General features: G+C 42.9%; 1 protein-coding gene across 1 annotated transcript in view; it reads right to left on the bottom strand.

The window, feature by feature from the left end:
- The window catches only part of LOC306970238 (protocadherin-1-like), a 124,807-nt gene extending 105,259 nt beyond the window's left edge, over window positions 1-19,548 (bottom strand). Inside the window, exons 1-3 of the mRNA XM_079566117.1 lie at window positions 18,863-19,548; window positions 9,803-10,614; window positions 6,390-8,573 (exon numbers count right to left, since the gene is read on the bottom strand). Coding sequence (XP_079422243.1) covers window positions 6,390-8,573; window positions 9,803-10,594 — 2,976 coding nt within the window. The 5' untranslated portion in view covers window positions 10,595-10,614; window positions 18,863-19,548. The remainder of the gene's footprint in view (window positions 1-6,389; window positions 8,574-9,802; window positions 10,615-18,862) is intronic.
- Window positions 19,549-20,377: the final 829 nt, after the last annotated feature.

The following is a 20,377-nucleotide window of genomic DNA, read 5'->3' as shown; positions in this document are numbered from 1 at the left end:
GCCAAATTGGTCTAATCCGGGCTCAAAGGGACGTCTAAAGTTCACAAAGTGTGAGCTCTGCTTAACAATGGAGCTGGTTAATTAAGACAATCTGAAAATAGCTGCTCCCAACTGTGGAATGTAGCGGACCAGGACGAGTCTATTACCAAAAAAATGTCCTCTTTAAAATGCTGTTTTCATCGCAAAATATTTATGTATATATCACATATTTGCAAAAAAGCTAGCACCACAGCATAAATGTGACGCTGTTCAAAAAAAGAGGAATAAAATGGGAGAAATGGGTGACAAACCAGGCTTGCTTGGTGTGAAAAGCAAGGACTTTTGTCTAGGAGTGACAACACAAATAGCAATCAGTGCTTAGCTCATACATCTGCCAGGTGTACTCGAAATATCTCGCATTTTTGTTGGCTGCATTAGAATGAACAGACTGTGTTTAAAGTCCTATTCACTTGGTCCACTTGAATACTGTTTAATTTCTAGGGGATATCCACTTACTTTGTGCAGCTGGTGAATACGCACCGACTCTGGAGCACATCAACAATTCCGATACAAACCAAGGACCGACCGGTGCTAATAAACAAAAACACACCGTACTTCGGAAAAGTTACACTACAAACAATTTGAGAGGATGAAGCGCAGATTAAACATCGCACCATCAAAGTTAAATACACTTTTGTTCCTTAAACACCAAACATTCTACGCATTCCTCACAGAACATATTTGACCAAAATCTCCTGAGAAATGTGAAATTGGTTCTTAGATTATATATTTTTTTTTGTCAAGGGGGACTATTCTGCTTTTGCCACACACTGTCATAATCTCCATAGGCCGACAGAACACATGACGTGTTGTGGGCAAATCTGGATTTCTCATTAAGTGTGGTGTGAAAAAAGGTGCGAGTTCTTGGACCCAACAGGGCTAATTATCAGCTCTAAGGCCTAATGCGAGTCACTAGTTTCTGCAGCAACCATCATGCAATATCACACGTTCAAAAGGTGACGAAAGAGGGGGTGGGGGCACGAGAAAGATAGTGGCTGTAAAATCGCACTTATGTCTAGCGAGCTATAGGAAATCAGGCCCGGATGCAGCTGTGAGCCTGACAACAACAGTGAGAATTCTCCAAATGACTAAGATGGAAAATCGAATGTAGGATAGATCTAAGAGAAGCATAACAAAACATAAAGAAATGACATGTATTCCTGCAATACTTGCCATAATAGAGGATAAACCCTATAGGAACCCATGATCCATTTGAAATCTAACCCAGGCAGTTTTCCTGTGCACGGCAATCTACACCAAAGACATGGCCACCCTTCAGCCGAGTATTGAAGAAATACCTTTGAAAATGTCCACACTTTATGTAAATGGCTATGCAGGCGTGGAAACAAAATTATAGCAACCACCTGAGACTACTTTGACTTGCCAAGGCCCGAAGGAAAATTCCCAATGTCCCCACTTTAATTACAATATTACCTAAACAGGTGCAGGCGCTGTGAAAGGGAGTCTATTCAGGAGCCACTCACCCTATCACGCTCGCTGCCCATCTCATTTGTTTGAATCTACGGCGCAAGCATTCCTCGTTTTGTTTGTTTGTAAATTCGCACCTGGTTAAGGGGGTTTCGTCTTCCCTTATCGAGGGGGGGAATAAAGAAAAGAAAATTGCAGCGTGTCAAGGAAATGGCAGGCGACAAGCAGGAGAATACAAAAATTGCCCTGTTTTATTTAGCTTTTGAAGCACATCACACAAGCATGGGTTATAATTGGACAAAGGTCCTGAAAGCAGAGAGGTCCTTTGGTCATCGAAAGCCATAACATAGTTTGTTTGATACATTCCTGAGGGAGGAGGAGCTGGCAGCAGAAAGTGCTGTCCATGGTGCTGAATTCTTCAAGCCACTGGATTACTGTATTATGTAGCTCAAGCACCGGTTGTTAAAGATTATATGACCTAGATGTAATTCCATATCACTTACTTCAGTTCAGAATTTAATTATTGTGTTTCTCATATAGAATATCCTGAAGCAGCAGACTGAATATTATCATATTTTCAAAGTAGACATTGCAGAGTGTCAAAACAAACACTGAATCAAACAACTCTTTACTTGGGGCGGAAATATTCGATAACAAGTTTCAAATATAGTTATAATTAAAAGATTTCAAGCACATTTTTGTTAAAGAAAACCTTTGAATTGATTTCTCAGAATGAGTAGGAAACAAAACAAATATAGATTTTCAAGGTGCAGGTGTCAATTACTTTCACAGGATGATCAATTCAAGTATATTGCTAATAAAGCCCACTTAGTCATCAAGGGCTTTACTGTTCTATTCTACAATGATTAAAATCCAAGTAAGAGGGATCAACACGATGGAAGATGAATAGTAGTGCAATCTGACACCCATTGTATTTATAGTAAATACATCTATAATCAACACTCCATTACTCGCTCTTGCACAGTTCGATTCGTGTTCCTGATTAATGGTTGATTTTCTGTGCAATATCATTCTCCTCCTTATTATAGAGTCATTACATGTTGATGTAACTTATACTAACTTCAACTTCGCCGGACTAGCAGCTCTATCATCATGTGGCGAACAGGCTCAAACTGATCTCTGCAGAGGCATGAGCGCTCTCACACAGCACTGAGAGCGGGAGCAGACACATTCACGCCGCAGCTTTTATATGAAAAGCTTATTGAAAACATACTTTAAAACAATGACACGTCTGCGCCTAAAAGGATAATAACTTAAAACGCCACATGCTGCAGGGCTGAACGGTGCACTGTAGTTTATCACGCATTATCACAGGCATTATGTATAAAAACAGTGATATGGAAACGAAAAAAAAAAGAAAAAACTGGTGTGTGAATGCTAAGAAATACATGTGGCTGAGAAAAGATGGTCGTGTGGAAAGAAGGTTGTGGGGGGGTGACAGGGAGGTTCGGAAACAGGTTTTGAGGAAAGTCACTGAGGCCGGTTTTAGACAGTTTTGATAGGCACTGACGCGCCAGGATGCTGAGTTTCAAGGCTGTTAGGTTTAGAGGGAAAAAATGTGGATGGAGTGAAAGAGGCTATCATGAGAATAAGCTTGAATAGAAAAAAACATGCACAGAGCGACTACCCTCAAGGAAGTCACTCGGAAAGCCAATGAGTTGTTACTTTGCTGACGTTAAGACTGCACAGAGAACTTCTGACCAGACACTGTATAAACTAAAGATCCCTCAGCTGACTCAGGGATGTGTCAAATGCAAATGTAAAGAACACATTTACCTTACATCCCTGATTATACAGTACACACTGGCACCCTGCATCCGGATCTGACCCACATTGATAAACCTGATGAAACACTTCCACTCTTCTTACCTGTGTCGGTAAATAGCATCTCCAGAGCAGTCATCATACTCAATAACATTTACCTTATACTGATACACTGCAACCTTTGCCTCTGACACAAATGAATGTGCATAATGATATCACAAGCACAAGCCACGACGCCAATGAAAAGCCATTGTTCAAACGTAGCCCTGTTAATTAAAGCGAGTGCGCCACTTTGCATCTGTCTCCTTACTTGGCACTTCCTTTAATTATATATTTTGGTCAATCTGTTCTTCCCGATGTGAGAGGGGATGCCATACATGAGACAGCATCTGCCGAGGTATGTCACACAAGTTCCAACATCTGGCCGTGTTTTTGCGCCGGCTGTCAATCACGAGGCTTGCGTCCCCATCCAAATTTATGTTCCCGCACAAAGGCTGAGAGCTTACATCTGGGCCGCGCTTATAATTATAACTTTTTTTTTTTTTTTCCTCAGCCGGCAAACACAGAAGATTGGCACTACACACGGGCATCTAGACACACCCCGTGGCTCGCAGTCATTCCGGTCCCTTTCATTGTCCATCACAGAGACACCGTGACTGTACTCCACATAAGCTCCGCCCACCTACGCCTGTGATCACCTCAGCTGTCAGGCGGCATCTGCTCAAACCACCAGCCAACAACTGTGTGCACGCGTCCTGTGAACACAAAAAAAGACACCTACACATGTTTACAGCTGTGTATTTGTGCAATTTCTATTTTTGCTAATTGTTCTGGTGTAATCTTTGCCTGCAAAGTCCGTTGGGGGTGTCAGGCTTCTTTGTCTGGTGTGACACATTGCACGTAACATGGGAGCGCATGAAAGGCACTGGATGACTTGTCATGGACCAAAACAGATTACATGCAATCACTGTCGCTATTATAAGACATGGCAGCTTTTGAACTCTATATTGTCAACATGAAAACATCATTGTTCCAGACAATCAATAGTGACTCGATTGCCTTTGTGTATGAAGATGGCAATAGCTTTGTGTCCATTGCAAAGACGCTTTTCAAGATGCCACATAGATGAAACCATAAGGGACCGCAGAACTCTCGAGCTTGGCCTTCTTTTTTTCCCTTCAATTGTATAAAAAGCATATTATAGGTGTAGATTGTGTGTAGAAGTGATTATCTATTACAAATGTTTTACTTTGGCTTGCACCTTGAAAATCAAAAACACACTAAGACATACAGACGTAAGGGCCGCTATTTATAGACATCAGCTGATGTGGCACAGTGGTGCAGCCATACAACTATTGCCTCACAGCAAGAAGTTTCTGGGTTCGATCCCCAGGACACTCTGTGTGGAGTTGTTCTGTGCATTCTTTGGTAGGTTTAATCTCAGTGCTCTACTTTCCCCTACCACTAAAACATGTACTATAGAGTCTATAGCCCATAAAGAATGAAAGCATGCTTGTAAGCGTGGCACAATGGATAGAAATTAGCCCATGGTTGAAATCCACCACAGTCTTTTTCCAAGCATAAGCACAAGTTTCATACACCAGGCCATCAGGAAGCTGAACTGCCGGCCTTCCATGCCTTCCCTGTGCTTCCAACCCTCACTCCTCACCCCCCTGTTCCACAATCCAGGATTAGAGAAATATAATTTTGAATCATTCACAAAAGGTTTGACAAATAAAAAATCTTGAATAAGTCTCATTAACATGAGACACTGCACTGTCCGGACCTGATAAAGCAATCAATTGAAAATTGAGGTAATAATGTATGGCAATAGCCTTTAACATGCAGCATGGAACTAGCAGATATATATATGTTTGCTGAATCAAGACATTGTACAGTAAATCTACATTTTTAAAAAGAAAATTAAGCGGTTTAACAATACATTTACATCGATGATATATATATAGTTGTGATATAGCATATTTATGAAACTTAATCCTAAAGCGTATAAAAGTGATTTATTTGACATATTTGGTTTATGTTTGTTATCTTTCTTTATCACCACAACAAACACTTTTACTATTCTAATTGACAAACTTCCAAATCATTGTCACTGAAGCATAACATTCTGTGTAAACACTAAAGAACTACATCCTCGATTCGCGCTGCAAAAATAAGCTGCTACACCAGTGCAAGATAGATGTAGGATGCATTTTACACAGTCATCCAAACACACACGAATGCGGTCAGGGCGGCACGTGCATACACTTGCAGATGACACAGAAACCTAGAGACACACTACCTCTCTATCCCAAGACGGCACAATTTCTCCTGCACCTAATCCCTAGGAGTCTATTAATATTTCTGTTTCCATGGCGATTTGAGCTTTGCCAAATGTTGTAGTGATAAGAGGAGATAAGAGCAGAAGGAGCGGGGAGATAAGAGCGAGTGACCTGCGGAGATCACAGGACGAGAGGTCAGGCACCAGAGCAGCAGCAAGTCACAGAGAAATACAGGTCCAACACTGGGTTTACCACTGACCCGAGGATACGAGCAATAAAGACGGATGCATCTGGACATAATTCAGGAACAACTAAAATTAGAGACTCCCTAAGCATTTCTTTATAAAACACAAAACTCACTTTTTAATTTACAATCTGGTTAATGAAGAAGATGTAAAACTTGAATATAAAATGCATAGATTGTTATCAATAAATATCCAAATTAAATGTATTTATGTGACAACAATAACGCATACATGTAAAACAGAAAACAAATGACCAGGCTATGGAACATATAGATTGCAAACATTGATTCCCCTTCAACACAGCTTTGCATGTATTTCATGCAACACACATGTGCGCGTGGATAGTTATAGAGCTTCAGTATACGCCGACCATGCTCTAAAATGCATTAATGCTTGATAAAACCAAATAGAAGCTTTTCTTTAATAAAAGTTTCTATATTTCAGAGGTGTTAAGTTTCTATATGTCAGCGGTGTGAAGTTTTTATATGTCAGCAGTGTGAATAAGAAAATAGTGTGGCCTTGGATCCCTTATTAAGACCCAGACTGTACTGCATAAAGCCTTTTGATCTGTGAGCCTGGCTGCGGTCTGCTGTGCGTCGCCCAGTCTTACCTGCTTGTTGTACTTCTGCTGGCCTGTCTTGTAGCTGTAATCGGAGTACTGGTCTGATCCCGTGGAGTTGTCGTCCCCTCCTGTTCCCACAAAGGTGTTGGCAGCGGGCAAGTCTTGCACGGCCTGATGCTTCTGCGAGGCGGAGGGCGACTGAGCCTGCAGTTGGATGGAGGGCAGGGGGGAGTTGGAGCGGTAATGCCGGCCTATGTCGGGGCTGCCCGGTGAATATGTCAGGGGCAGGTGTATCCTCGGGCTATCATTGACACCATCTAGGTTGAACTTTAGACTCTTTTGAAGACTGACTTCTTCCTCCTCGCCAAGTGGTTTAGTGGACTTTTGGGGCTTCCCCTTTCTGCCTCGTTTACCTTTGGTGTTCTTGGGGACCTGCTTGGGTGCATACAAGTCTTTTGTCTCCTTCTTGCCCGCTTGGTAGCCACTCTTGGTCTCTCTCTGAATGCGATGGCGGATGAAAACAACCACCAAAATCAGCATGACAACACCTGCCACGCCAGCGAGGCTCCCAAACAAAATATTGCTTCGCTGTGCAGCAAATCCATTGTCTGGATCACCTGCAATGTCTCTGTCCAGCGGAGTGTAAAGACTGTGTCCGACCAAGGCTTCCACTAAGCTGACATTTGAAATGGTCTCGTTCACATAGATGTGGACCAGCGCAGTAGTGTGGCGTGCAGGCTTTCCGCGGTCGCTCACTCGGACTACTAAGCGATGCAGTCCGCCATGCTTCCGGGTCATCTCTTTTGCAAGAGTGATTTCTCCACTGGTGGGGGAGATGCGGAATAACTGATAAGGATTACCTCCAGCAATGCTAAAAACTAACTCTGCATTAGGCCCATTGTCCAAATCCTCAGCTTCCACTATCTCTACGTGACTATCAGGGGAAGCCAGCGGGGACAAGCGTCTAAAAGAGGAATTAGACGGCTTTGTGACAACTGGGTCATTATCATTTTCATCAAGAACATTAATAGTGACTCCAACATATGAGGATCTGGGAGGCTCTCCTCCATCCACCGCTTTGAGCCTGAATGTGTAACTACTTTCTTTTTCTCTGTCAAACGATATGCTGGAGAGGATGGTGCCTGTTCCATTTTGTACTACAAACTTGCCCCCATCAGGCTCCACAGAGAGCTGGACATGAGCGTTTTCACCTTTGTCCACATCCATAACCGTCACCATGCCAACCGGGCTGAGGGGAGGCATGTTCTCCAACACGGAAAAGCTATAGCCACTAAGCATGAACTTGGGGTCATTATCATTACGGTCGAGGACTTTTATGACAACTGTTGCCGTCCCCTTGTGAACAGGCGAGCCCTTATCAGCTGCGGTCACTCTAAATTCATATCGCTCTTTGTGTTCGCGATCTAGAGGGCTCCTGGCTCGCACCTCTCCCGTGTTGGGATCGATTTCAAACAGACCTTTGATGGATGAGTCCCCCAAAATGTTATAGACAAGCTCCGCGTTAGTGCCGTGGTCTGCGTCGGAGGCAGTAACATCCACAACCTTTTCACCAGGCTGGTTCTCTTCTGCAAACTCCACTTCGAACAGCGTCGGGGAAAATATGGGAGAGTTATCATTCACGTCTGTCACTTGGACTTTCAGTGAGTTCGTACTTGACAAAGCCGGGTTTCCAGAGTCGACAGCCACAATTTCAACCCTGTAATCTCGTACCCTTTCATAATCAAGCGGAGTAGTGGTTTGAAGGAAATATTTTCTCTTATTGTCACTGGACGAGTCGCTGGCGGGACGCAACTGGAAAGGTACGTCTCCCGCTACGACGCACGTCACCACCGCGTTCTCCCCCTCGTCCTTGTCGGACACTTGCACCAAAGCCACAGCGGTCCCCACCGGCATGTCCTCGGAAATATTGGCAACCCCTGCGCTGTGCGTCACCAACCCAATTCCCCGGATCTCCACGGCCGGCGCGTTGTCGTTCTGGTCGGTCACTTCAATGGTAACGAACGTCTTCGAACTCTTAGGTTGAGGGCCCTTATCTTTGGCCACCACGTAGAATGACAAGCTGCTGATTTCTTCCCTGTCCAGCGAACCTTTGACATAGATTACGCCGCTGGAGCGATCGATGCGCAGCAGCCTGGGAACAGGGTCCACGGCCTGGTGAAGGGTGTACTCGATTTCTCCATTGGGGCCCATGTCAGAGTCGTTGGCTTTGACCTGTAACCACAAAGAAAATTTGTGGTAGTGGGCAATTTATAAAACATAACATGTGTATAAGCATTTAAAGATAACCCCCACTTTCTATCTTTACAGAGATGGAAAAAGACAACAGTTAAAAAGAAATATAAATCAGCACATACAGAAACAGAATGGTAAAAAATCTCTGTTATGATATTGTGTTTCGACTCTTGTTTATTTCTCTCTCATATCATGATGATGCATTCAACATTTTGTTAGTTGTTTTTGTTTTGTTTTGTTTTTTTGTTTTTTTTTGAGTGTGCGTGCGTGTGCATGTGTGTTTTTTTTTATCTAACATTGCCCTTGTTGTAATTGAGTTTTGTTTTGGGCTATGTAAAGCAACTTTAATTTAGGTGTGTCTGTATTGAATGTTCACAGTGCAAAGAGAGAAGCCAAAGACAAATCTTTGCCTTTTCTTTATAAATGGGAGAACTTTCTATGCTCCTTCTGAAATGTGATATACTGACAGTGAAAGAGCTCTCCTTTTGTCTTGCTGCATAGTTGATAAAGGTGTGAACTTGTACTTTAATGGACAGGTGTGTTTTAAAAGTGCTCCTCTGTCTTCCGTTTTTCTTTTATCAGGTTAAATGATCTAGTCATTGGAAATGTTTAATAAAAAGCAAAAGCAAAATATTTAGTCAGCTAAAATCCTCCAGAGAGAGTTTTACTCCTACACAGGCATATACGTCTGTCTTCATTTTGCCACTATAATGAAGCAAAAGTGATAAGCGGTGCATATACCAGTTATACTTTAATTCAATCCTTCAAGCAGAAGTCAGTTATGTAAAATCAGAGATGTAGAGCCACACATTACTCAATTTAGAATGCAGACGTATGAGTCAACAAGAGCCGCGGCCTTGGTTTGGCAACTGCTGAATACTAATGAATACTTTGAGTATTCTGAGGCAATATGCTGACTTGTGTATGTCACACATTTCAAGTCTGATAGTGTCAATCTCTCAACACTATCAAAAAGAATGTCTTAAACATTTTAAAACAATGTCCTAAGTTTTCAAGCACTGTATATTTTTATGTATCAAAATAAATGTCTAATAAATGGTATGAGTTGATATAACATCTAATATTCTGTTGGACAAAGTATTTCAATAACATTGTTGTATCATTGGTTTTGCCTGATTTGTATACAGTATTTCAAAAGTAAATCATTACTTTTAAATCCTTTACTATTGTCAGTATTTTAATCTTACCTGCAACACAGAGTGGCCCATTGGACTGTTCTCAGAAACTTCCGCTTCGTACGTGGACTTTTCAAACTTGGGTGAGTTATCATTGGCGTCAGTAACTACCACACGGAGCAGGGCACTGCTATAGCGCTGCGGGTTCCCTCCATCCACTGCTTTGATGGTTAGATCATAGGAATCCTTCATCTCCCGATCGAGGTTGCCCAGAACAATAAGCTGTGGGAGTTTTTCTCCTCTGTCCTCAGCCACTTGTAAACCAAATAGAGTGGCTGCGTCGAGCCCTGCAGTCAGAGCATAATCGGCCACTCCGTTCCTGTCCGAGTCCCTGTCGGTGGCAAGAGGGATAGAAAAGAGCGCTCCCATCATGGTGTTTTCAGGGACAGAGATGGTGAGCACAGAAGAGGGAAATTGTGGGGTGTTGTCATTGATGTCCTGCACCTCAATGCGTCCCTCGATGAGTCTGGGGCTCTGGTTCTGAATCAGATCAGTCACAGACACTTCAAACTCCAAGTAGCACAGCTTCCCCTTGAGCAGAGTGCGGCAGTCCTTCAGTGTCTCTCTGTCTATAGGGATTTCAGTGGTGAAAATGTCTCCTGTCTTTCCATCCACGCGCAGGTATGGGGCGCCCACCTCAAGCTTGTACAGATGTCCTGAATCGGGCAGACCCTGGTCTGCGGCCAGGCTGCCAATCAGGGTGTTGGGCGGCTGCTCCTCGGGCACTCTGTACAGGATACTGCCGCTGACTGCTCCACGTAGCAGCAGCAGCCCACACAACACAAGGCGACAGTGGATTTCCATTAGGTCATCAGAAGATTTACCTGCAACAAACAGAGAGGTGTCCATAAGAAAATCATGCTCCAGGAATACAGCATGCTTCATAGTCATAATTTAACCAGGGTTGAAGACCGCAGAGCTGTGCTGGAGCCAAAGGCTGAACAAATAACTCAACCAAAGAAAAAGGCCTGTCTTTATTTCATAATGTTCTTCCACTAAGGCTGTCAAATTAAACAGTATTTGTCAATACATTGTACCAAACCTACAGCAAGCCTGTGAGCACCGCATAATAATTACACAAGAACAACAACAAAGGGAAGAGAGGCTTCTTTAAAAAAAAAAAAAAAAAAGAGAACAAAAAAAAAAAAGGAAATACTATCACTGACTGCAATAACGCTGCATGGTTTCCTTTTCCCCCCTAAGCTTCAGTAACTTCAATGGATGTCTCAGTCTTTACGAATTTCTATTGGAAAAAGCAATAATATCGTATGTGCTTTGCACAAAACAAACTTGAGGGCCGATGTGAATTGTTGCAGCTGCCTAATCAAATAAAAATGTAATACAAAATCTTGGCGATTCCATATAGCCTTGGAGACTCATTATTTCAACATTATACAGAACAGCATTTAGTAGAATGTAATGTAGCCTGAAATAATGTACAGTTTACAGAAGATCTCCAACAAATCTGTATAAATAACAGACAGAAATGAGCTATATGAAGCTACTTTATTGTCGGAAAAGTGCCCAAACAATACAGACTTTGGCACTAAGGGCCATAAAGGCGATGAGGCCATTCCTCATCATACAAATAGTGCAACTCAGCCATTATCAGTCTGTAGCAACGCACAATTCATAGCACCCCTGCACTCCCTGATGCTACTGGCTAACATAAACACTCTAATCCACGTGTTTGATTTTGAACCTTTCAACTCCGTAATTATAAACCATTATTTGATTTGTATTCCTTCCAGCTATAAAGCTCAGTCTTTTTCATGCTGCAATGGTTTTAAACCATAATTATTTCCTCGGTGTGAGTGTGCTCTTGTCCGGGTGAGAAAGTGCTGAGTTTTATTGGGAGCAAACAGTGAGGTTAAATATCGAAGTTCATTGAATGGGTACATGGGATGACTAAATTGTATACTAGTTTTAAATATGATGGCGAGTGGTATAGACTTTGTAATCTCATGGCTGTTAATAAAATAATGCAGAAACCTTAATAATAATTGGCACATAGTGTGAAGTTTTGTGCTGTTATGGGCCTATGTTTCACTCTATAGACAGCAGCATGTTGCAATCAATTCTGTATTGATTTTTAGCTCAACCACTTGCTCTGCTTGTATTTGTATTTTCAAGCTCAGATTGTAGTGTGGTATGTCATGCGATACTTTTGAATAACAGAGTTGTAGAATTGCACTGCTTGTAAAGACATTGCAGATAAAAAGTAATTGAACTATGCTCATGGATATTTATAAACACAAACAAATCATAACACTTGCTATATTCTTATTCATTACTGTCCATGTGTTAAAGAGTTATATAAAATACTGTAATGCTGTCTTAAGCTACCCTGAATAATGCTGTAATACATAACATGTGAGCAAAAGAGCAATGAGGGAGGGCCAGTGTGAGAAATTATCACTGAACCTGAATGAGTGCATTGAATGTACAGTGTTTCAAAGCGCAGCAAGGCAAAGTGTGTATCAAGAATTCAGAATATTCTCCAATCCAATAAGATATTCAATTTCTCATGAATACATTAAAAATGGAAGTGCCGGATATTGATGCACTAATTGCCCGGTTATCGACGTGGCCCTTTTTACATTTGCAGGGGGAGCGTTTGGTCAATGTGGCGTAAATGGTGACTGTGTGCTTTGCGTGTTCATGTGTGACAGAGGAAACAGCAGCGGGGGCCAAAAGATTATCACAGGATACGATACAAACAGCTTCTTCATGCACAACTGCTATTGACTCTGCGGGTCTATAGCGCTGAGGGAAAAAGGCGTGCCGATGTGCAGTACAATTGCATAACGTGACAATTGTTGTAAGAAAATCGAATATAAAGTCATTTTGAGTCTCTTTAAGTGGGGGGGGATGAACACGTGCTGGTGTTTTGATCTTGTTTCTGCCACGTTGAGAGCCCAGCACTCTCTCTACCAGCATTAGAGCATCATCAGCATATTTTTCTTCCCTCGGGACATGGACAGTGTTTAACTCACAGTGGGAGTAATGAAGTTTGTCCCGTGAGAGTTTAAAAAGGATGTAGCCTAAATGCTGAATAAGGTTCACTCCATCTAAAGGGCGTGAGGGAGGGAGATATGTGGAGACGCTGCCAAGGGGAAACAGCGGCTTTTGCGGTCTTACAGCACACCATGCCTCAGTCGGGCTCTTTTTTCTAAGCAACGCCCTCTAGCCACTGGCCGTAGGCACTGGCGCAGCAGGTGTGTGCATGCAAGATGACATTCTGGTCTACACCAACGCTTTTGCTGCACATTGCATATTTCTACTTTACAACAGGCCACTACAGCTGCTGCAAATCACACAGTATTCAAATGGCCTATGATAACCTGGGGCTAGATTTATTCTCATTCATTATTTGTTTGTTTGGTGTGGGCTGCCTGTTATTTTGTGGTATCTACTCTGTTTGACCATTGTCAATAAATGCATGGAAAACGATGCTTAAAGCCGCTCTTCTTGTGAAAACCCACACGCTACTAAAATAATGGTCTTTTTAATGTCTTAATGTAGTGTTTACCCACAACTGTCCCTTGTCCATTATATCCGATTGGAGAATGAATGGGCATGCTATTGTAGTGACATGATTGTTATGGTTGATGACACTCATGACTTAATGTCTTCCAGTTGGCCTCATGCCTGTCTTCCAGATGGCTCCGTGCCTGGCAGCCAAAGCAAATGCTGGCTCTTTTTCCCCCCCTTTTTGTGTTGTTTACATTTACATTAAAATTCATGCTCCTTCTCAAATCCAAGGTTTTAGACATTAGTCAGAGCGAATCTGAAGAAAATAACTGACATCAGGTCTTAGCCGTGTTATCTCACAATGCCGAGTGATTCCAGAAATATTTTTAAAAACCTGGACAGCACTGAATGTCTTTCCCTTCTCTTCAGGCAGCATATAGTGGTACTAGCTTGCACTTGCAGGACAGCGTTTTTTTTTTTTGGGGGGGGGGTGACTGTGTGTCTCTTACTACCTGCAAAGCAAAATGGATGATTTAGAATTGCTGAATGCAACCAGGAGTGACATTTCCTGCATATCAGCGCTTTCGCACAAAAAACTTGGTTATCATCTGCTATCCCAGATGGTGTGGTAGACCCACAAGACTAAGAGCTGATTCAGGACGGCTCCAATACACAGCTCAGCGAAAAAAAAAAAAAATCCAAAAGGAAAGAACAAGGAGTGGGTTTTTAAGTGTGGTCCGGCTCGTTTATCATACAGTGTCCGAGTGACTGGAGATTCTGCATGTGTGGGAGCAAGTTAGAAGAGCATGAAGTGGTGTAGTCAAAGAAGAGATACAGTGGGGAAGAAAGTATTTGGTCAGTTTCCCATAGATTTTCTATTGGATTTTGGCCAAATACTTTTCTCCCCCGCTGTATATAGAGTAAGAGATAGAATGGGATTGTGTAAAAGGTACTACATGGCCAATATATCAAAAAATAGTGAGTAAAATTTGTGTTTAACATGTGTGTGTGAGTTTACCACATGTTAAACATATCTGTTTAAATAATAATCATCATTAAAAGGAATTTAAATTAAAATCATGAAAAAAGACCACAAAAAATATGCTTGTAAATATTTATTTTTATAAGCTGCTCATTATACTAATATCAGCTACTACACTAACAGGCCATGAATAATATGCTTATATTCATGGCCGACCATTAACCCTAACCCATAACTCTAGGCCGATTGCTAATGCTTATTAACGATCACCCATTGATACAAATAAAACCCCGCATAAAAATACTTCTGTATTGGACTTTAGACTATTAGGTCCACTATGAAGTCTTGAAAGTGAAACTATTTTTTAATTTCACTCTAAACCTGAATGTTGCACTACATTTTGACCAAGTATACCATACATTTCAACATCAAATTCTAAAAATGTCTTTGTTGAGACAATAAAGATATCCAAAGAGAAGACTAAGTCGAACCATCGTAACTGTGCTCAGTCCAAAGCCGCCTGCTGTGATCCTGTATCAGCCCAGATGGTTCAAACACAGTAAAGCTGAGGGCAGCGTGTAGCACAGTTTGGCCCTCAAAGACATCTAAACCCCTGCTAGTTCATGTTGAGAAAGTTTTTTCTCTCTCTCTCAAAAAAAAAGAGTTGCTAGTGATGTGTTTCATACCCTAGCCTACTAAAAAGTAATACTCCAATGTAATAATAAAAATTATAAAATTTAAAAAAAGCCATTGACCATATTGATTTCATAATATATACAAATTCCAGAACTCGTGGCACAATTGTGTACTATAATATAATAGTATGCTAATAATATACGTTGTATGCTAGTTCTAACACTATTTGAGTAGCATATATTATTAAAACCTTTGGTCACACAGTTTAAATCGTGTTGCCATAGTAACCACTTTTGCCCCAGACATGTCAGGACAGGTGCATCTAGGGAAGAAGTTGGATGCTACCCAGCTAATATAATCCACGGGGGTGTCAGATCTTACCACTGAGGCACATTATGGACTGGTAGGTTGGTGAGTCATCCCCAGCATGGCCTTCACTCACGACAGACCCCTGAACCACAGGAGAAGCTCGTCCCAAGCACAGCCCTGCGTGCCTTCACCTGCTACTGACCTCTGTAGTTAGTGCTGGCTCTGAGGAGAGACAGCCTGAAGACTCCTGTCACTTCTACTGACGCTTACACTGAAATATAGATGTGTGGTGTTTGTGGTCTGGTCGGCTGCTGTCAGTAAACTGAGGAGAAGGACATAGTGTCTATAGCTTCAACATTATATATATATGGTATATTTTCTGACTTCCAAAGAATGTCATATGGAATACTATAGTGCCAGTTCATCTCGGGAACAGATTTGTTTAGGAAATAAAATCTGTGATGAGGTAGCCCTAGTGTAGGAGTGTAGCTTTGCCACATGTGATCAATACACACTGGCTCCACCTCATTGTCCAGAAGACAACCATCCACATTGATACATTGATACTTCTTACTATGGTAATCGACTTATTTATATTTTTATGTTCAGCCACACTACTTTGGTACAAATGCTGTTCCCATGCCCTGGTTCAAAGTCCTGTCTGACAGCTGCACATCCGCTAAACGGCAGAATGATGAATCCTCACCTGGCACAGTGAACCACCCAGCTGACGTAACCTCCCAAACAAACCTTTCAACTTCCTCCCGTCAAAATCAACACCTGCTTCAGAGGACACTGTCTGGTTAGAGAAAACAAATCCTTTACGAAACATTGCATACTCCATAGACTGCTGTTTGTATTTGTCAGACACAATGCGGAAAGCTCAGTCTGTACCCCTTGGCCCCTGGGGTATAGACTCCTGTTCATCCCTTCTGACTTTCAAGATGCCATTCCCCCAAACTTCTCACTGAGTTTTGCCAAAAGCCTTTCACACCACAGGCACCTGTCAAACTGTCTGCAGGTATGTTGACATTTTTGGGGTGGGAGGAAATGGGAAAAATGAGGTTAACGTGTGCGTTTACTACGTCTGGAGATCTTTCTATGTTTTAATGCAATTCTGTTTCATCAACAAGCGTGTCTATTTACCTGAATTAAAATCAATGCCAGATCTTTCACATCTTTAATAAATAGTTGCCTCAGTGTGAAGCATTAATTTGATCATTTCCTCCTCACTCATCTCATCGGTCGCAGGTGGTTGGATCCTGGCATAAAAAATATAGGCTTTCAGTAATGAGTACGAGGACAGTTATCGGTTCAATGGGGAAGAAATATAAAGAACATCCCTTCATTGGCCTTTATTTAACCAGGAAACTCCCACTGACATTCAGAATCTCTTTTAAGAGGCTACAGATGAGACCCTGTTGTACATGCTTTCAGCAGTATACTGCAAGGGGAAATCAGGGCACCCAGAGGAAATCTACAGACGCGGGATGAAAATGCAACCTTTAGAAATAAAGGCACCACGTGACAAGGGCCTTCTTGCTGTGGGTTTACCACTGTGCCTTAACCTTACCTATACATCAGATGTAAGAGAGAACCATCATTCAACATTCAAACTTCTACTATGCACCTTTACTTCCAAAATACTGATAACATAGATCAAACCTAAAACTGCATTACCCAAAGCACACATTAGGGTGCCACATGTGTTTCTCCTGTTGCCATAGATACAGACTATTTGGTGACTGAGTCAACACAGAGACTGACCAGGTGACATTTACTCTTTAAACCCAGCGCTCCATGGTTCAGCACCATGGTTCAGCACAAATGACTGGAGTGTGCACAGAGCGGCAGGCTGTAGGCTAATAGTAAATTACCAAGATGTCACAGGGTTGGGGCTGTGTCAGACATATTTGAACATAATTTCAAAATAATCCATCTATATTCAGGAATAATAAAAGCATGATGTTGTATTGCGGACACAATAAATGCCCTGCACTAAATAACAATTGCAGAGCAGGGATCTCCTCTCTGGGACGTGCGCTGTGCTGCTTTGCCCGAGTGTGGAAAGATAACGGATGATTTAATGATTTTCCCAACTGATGCGATTTGATATATTGGCTGACTCTGCGCCTTTAGCTAGTATAACAGGTAAAATCCATTACACTCCACTGCTATGATTTATGACGGCTTGTATCACAGCTATGGGTCTCCCTTCAGATGATCTACCAATAGAATTTACTGCAAAATGTTTCGCTGCTGTACACTTTTGGCGCCTGGGAGGGCTGGTGAGAGAGCAACTGGCCTTTAACTGCAAACACTTGCTAAGTGCATGGCCATTTGCTTCTCCATGTAGGCAACTCTGGATCCAAAAATACTGGTAGTGGTTTTGGCGGTGGGTGGGGGGCGAGGTCGCACCTTGCACCAGATGCATTTAGGCAATAGCAAGGGTTAAAAGGGGCCATGTCCACGATCCAGCAAGGTTAGTTCCTTTCTGGTTTATACTTGATGTGACTAAAACTTATGTTCACCTCACGCCCTCACTGACTGGACTGCCACTTTATAAAGACACACCACAGTAAATATAGTTTAAAGGATTTTTTCTTTCTTTTTTTTTTAATGGCAAAAACAAGCAACAGCACAGACTTCTCAAGACATGGTGCAAAAAACCTCAGTATCCAGGAAACAAGAGGACCAGTGCAAAGTTCAGTGATGGTCAACTCTCATCAGGGAATGCTAATTCAATTAAACAAGACCGGACACAGCCTACACACAGACACTGGAGGAGATGTGGCTGTAGTGGGTGGGGGGGGGAAACTAGGTTATGGAGCATTTTGATGCGGTGCTTTGATGGTCCTACAGAATGAGACATGCCTATGTGGAGCAGGCCATTAAAATGTGCCTGGTGGTCTGAGAAGTGCAAGAAACAACAGGCCAGACACTCTCAGTCGCGGGAGCACGGCTGATTTGCCCGTGTGGCTGAGGAGATCAAACATTTCTTCGCCAATTATACGCTGCAATCTTTCAGCACAACTGCGGATGACTTGTTAACACAGGCGTCGACGTGATGGGGGGAAAACTGCAGTTACAGCCTCTACATTTGCGCACACAAAATCGGTTCGGTCCTCCAGAGCAAACAGCTGTACATCAAAAAATCCACTAATAAAGGCAATTAGAGCGATAGTTTGCGCCTGTGGATATAAAGGAAACAGACGAGGCGAGTGAGCGGTGCAAACTATCGGGAGCACATTTTCCACTCCACGGAGTCGTAATGATATAATAACAGGCAATTAGGTTATCGACAATAAATATAAGGTCTAATACACAAGGCGTGTTCCTCGTGAGCATCTATGTGCGCAGTTAATGACCAAAGGGAGGCTTGAGTGGTTTACTTTTACGGCGTCTTCCCCATTACCGCACCATTTTAGCAGGTTGCACATCCAGTCCACTGTGGGCTCTCTGTCACAGACTGTCAACCTGTAACACCATAAGCAGCTGCCGCGATTCGACTCCTTCTATTACTAAGTGCACCGCTGGCAACTTGTGGCGTTTCACTTGAGTCTATCTGGTGCTCAAGCGGCCAAAGTAAAAGTTGTGTTTAAAAAAAAGAAAAAGAAAATCCTGCAAGAGCAAAGAGAGGTGCAACTTTTAAGGGGGTTATGAGCTGTTACCTGAATGAGGGACTTTCCAATCAGCGCCTGTCAGTCACTCTCTCCACCGATATGCGCCGTTGACGCCAAGAGACTCGCGTCCGAAGCCCCTCACACCTCGAGCCGAAGAACTTCACTCGCAATATCCATCCAACGCACCGAATAAGTTCCCCCGCATTCAAAACGCGACAATCCCCGTCTCCAAACGCGTCTTTTTCAAAGCTCGCGTTTTCACTCAGGGCTGATAAGCGCAGTGTCCATCCGTAGGTGTAGAAACACAGCGCTCGAGTTCCATGTCCACTCCTCTCATTCAGTGGTCCGCTGCTGCTGCTGCTGCTGCCGAGACGAGCACTGGCTGTGGCGCATCCCTTCAGTCCCAAGTTTCTCCGAAATGCACTAAGTGTCGGAAAAGCGCGCCGCTGACGCCCGGAACAAAACAACAGCGAGTGTCATTTCCCGTTTTCGTCAGTATCGCCCGCGCTCCTCAAAACAAGAAGCCCATCTGAAAGCCTTTCCAGAGAGCAAGTGGTGAGATATTATGTGTAGGTTAGTTGCTCCGCTCGCCTCTCTCCTCTCTTTTTCCTCCTCTCTCGCTGCTCACCAACGCGTGGGAGGAGGTGGGGCTGCCATCCACCGCAGCAACTTCACACTCAACAGCACATTACCCCGGCCTGCCTACCACGAAATTGTGTGATTCCTGCAGTTTAAGACGATCACATCAAAGTGGGTCACCTCAAATTGAAAGCGATTATCAGAACGTGTGGCAATTTCACAAAAGCGCGCGGCTGCGTGGCGTAATGGCTTTTCATAATCGCAGCCCCCTCTCAACCTCTGGGATAGACCTGTCGTGGTGGCATGTGTCTTAATGCGACGTAACAGGTGGCGCGAACTGCCCGCTTACTTGTTGATATGCATTGCAACGGGGGGCCAAATAAGTAGCCTTTAAAATGGAAGCCAGCCTGGTTTGTAATTGTTCCTTTGGCGCCACCCGCAGGCGCTCCTTATATTGCAAATGAGGGGAAAGGAGAAGTGTAAATTGGAAGGATGTTCCAAACGTTGATGTTGATGGAGAAACTGAAAATGTTGTTTACTGTTCAAGGGGGCAAAATATTTATGTTCTACACATCATGTGTGGTGGAATGATTAAAGTGGGAAAAAAAGAGAAAAAAGAAGAAGAAACGTTTGCTCAAGGCAACAAATCAGCTTCTCTCAGCGGGGAGTGAAATGCATCCCACACTGACTCTCACTGTGTTCTCCATTTCCTCCAAAACTCCAGAGTCATAGATCATAACTGCTTAGACAAATGCAATAGACCAGGAGTCAAAGGAGGAATTTTTTTAAATATATATATATAACAAAGGGTAGAAAAAGAGCCGTGAGCAATGAATGTTCTCAGGAGAAAACATGATTTGCCTGTGCCTCCCCAGCCATTCTCAAATAGGGGAGAGTTTATATGGGAGTGCACTGTTGTCTGTGATCCTTCTCTCTCCTCCCCCATCTCTCATTAGCTGCGAACACACAGCTGTTGGGTTACCT

Source organism: Gobius niger (genome assembly GCF_951799975.1).
Source record: "Gobius niger genome assembly, chromosome: 11".
Taxonomy (NCBI): domain Eukaryota; kingdom Metazoa; phylum Chordata; class Actinopteri; order Gobiiformes; family Gobiidae; genus Gobius; species Gobius niger.
This window is presented reverse-complemented; position numbering and strand designations above follow the sequence as displayed.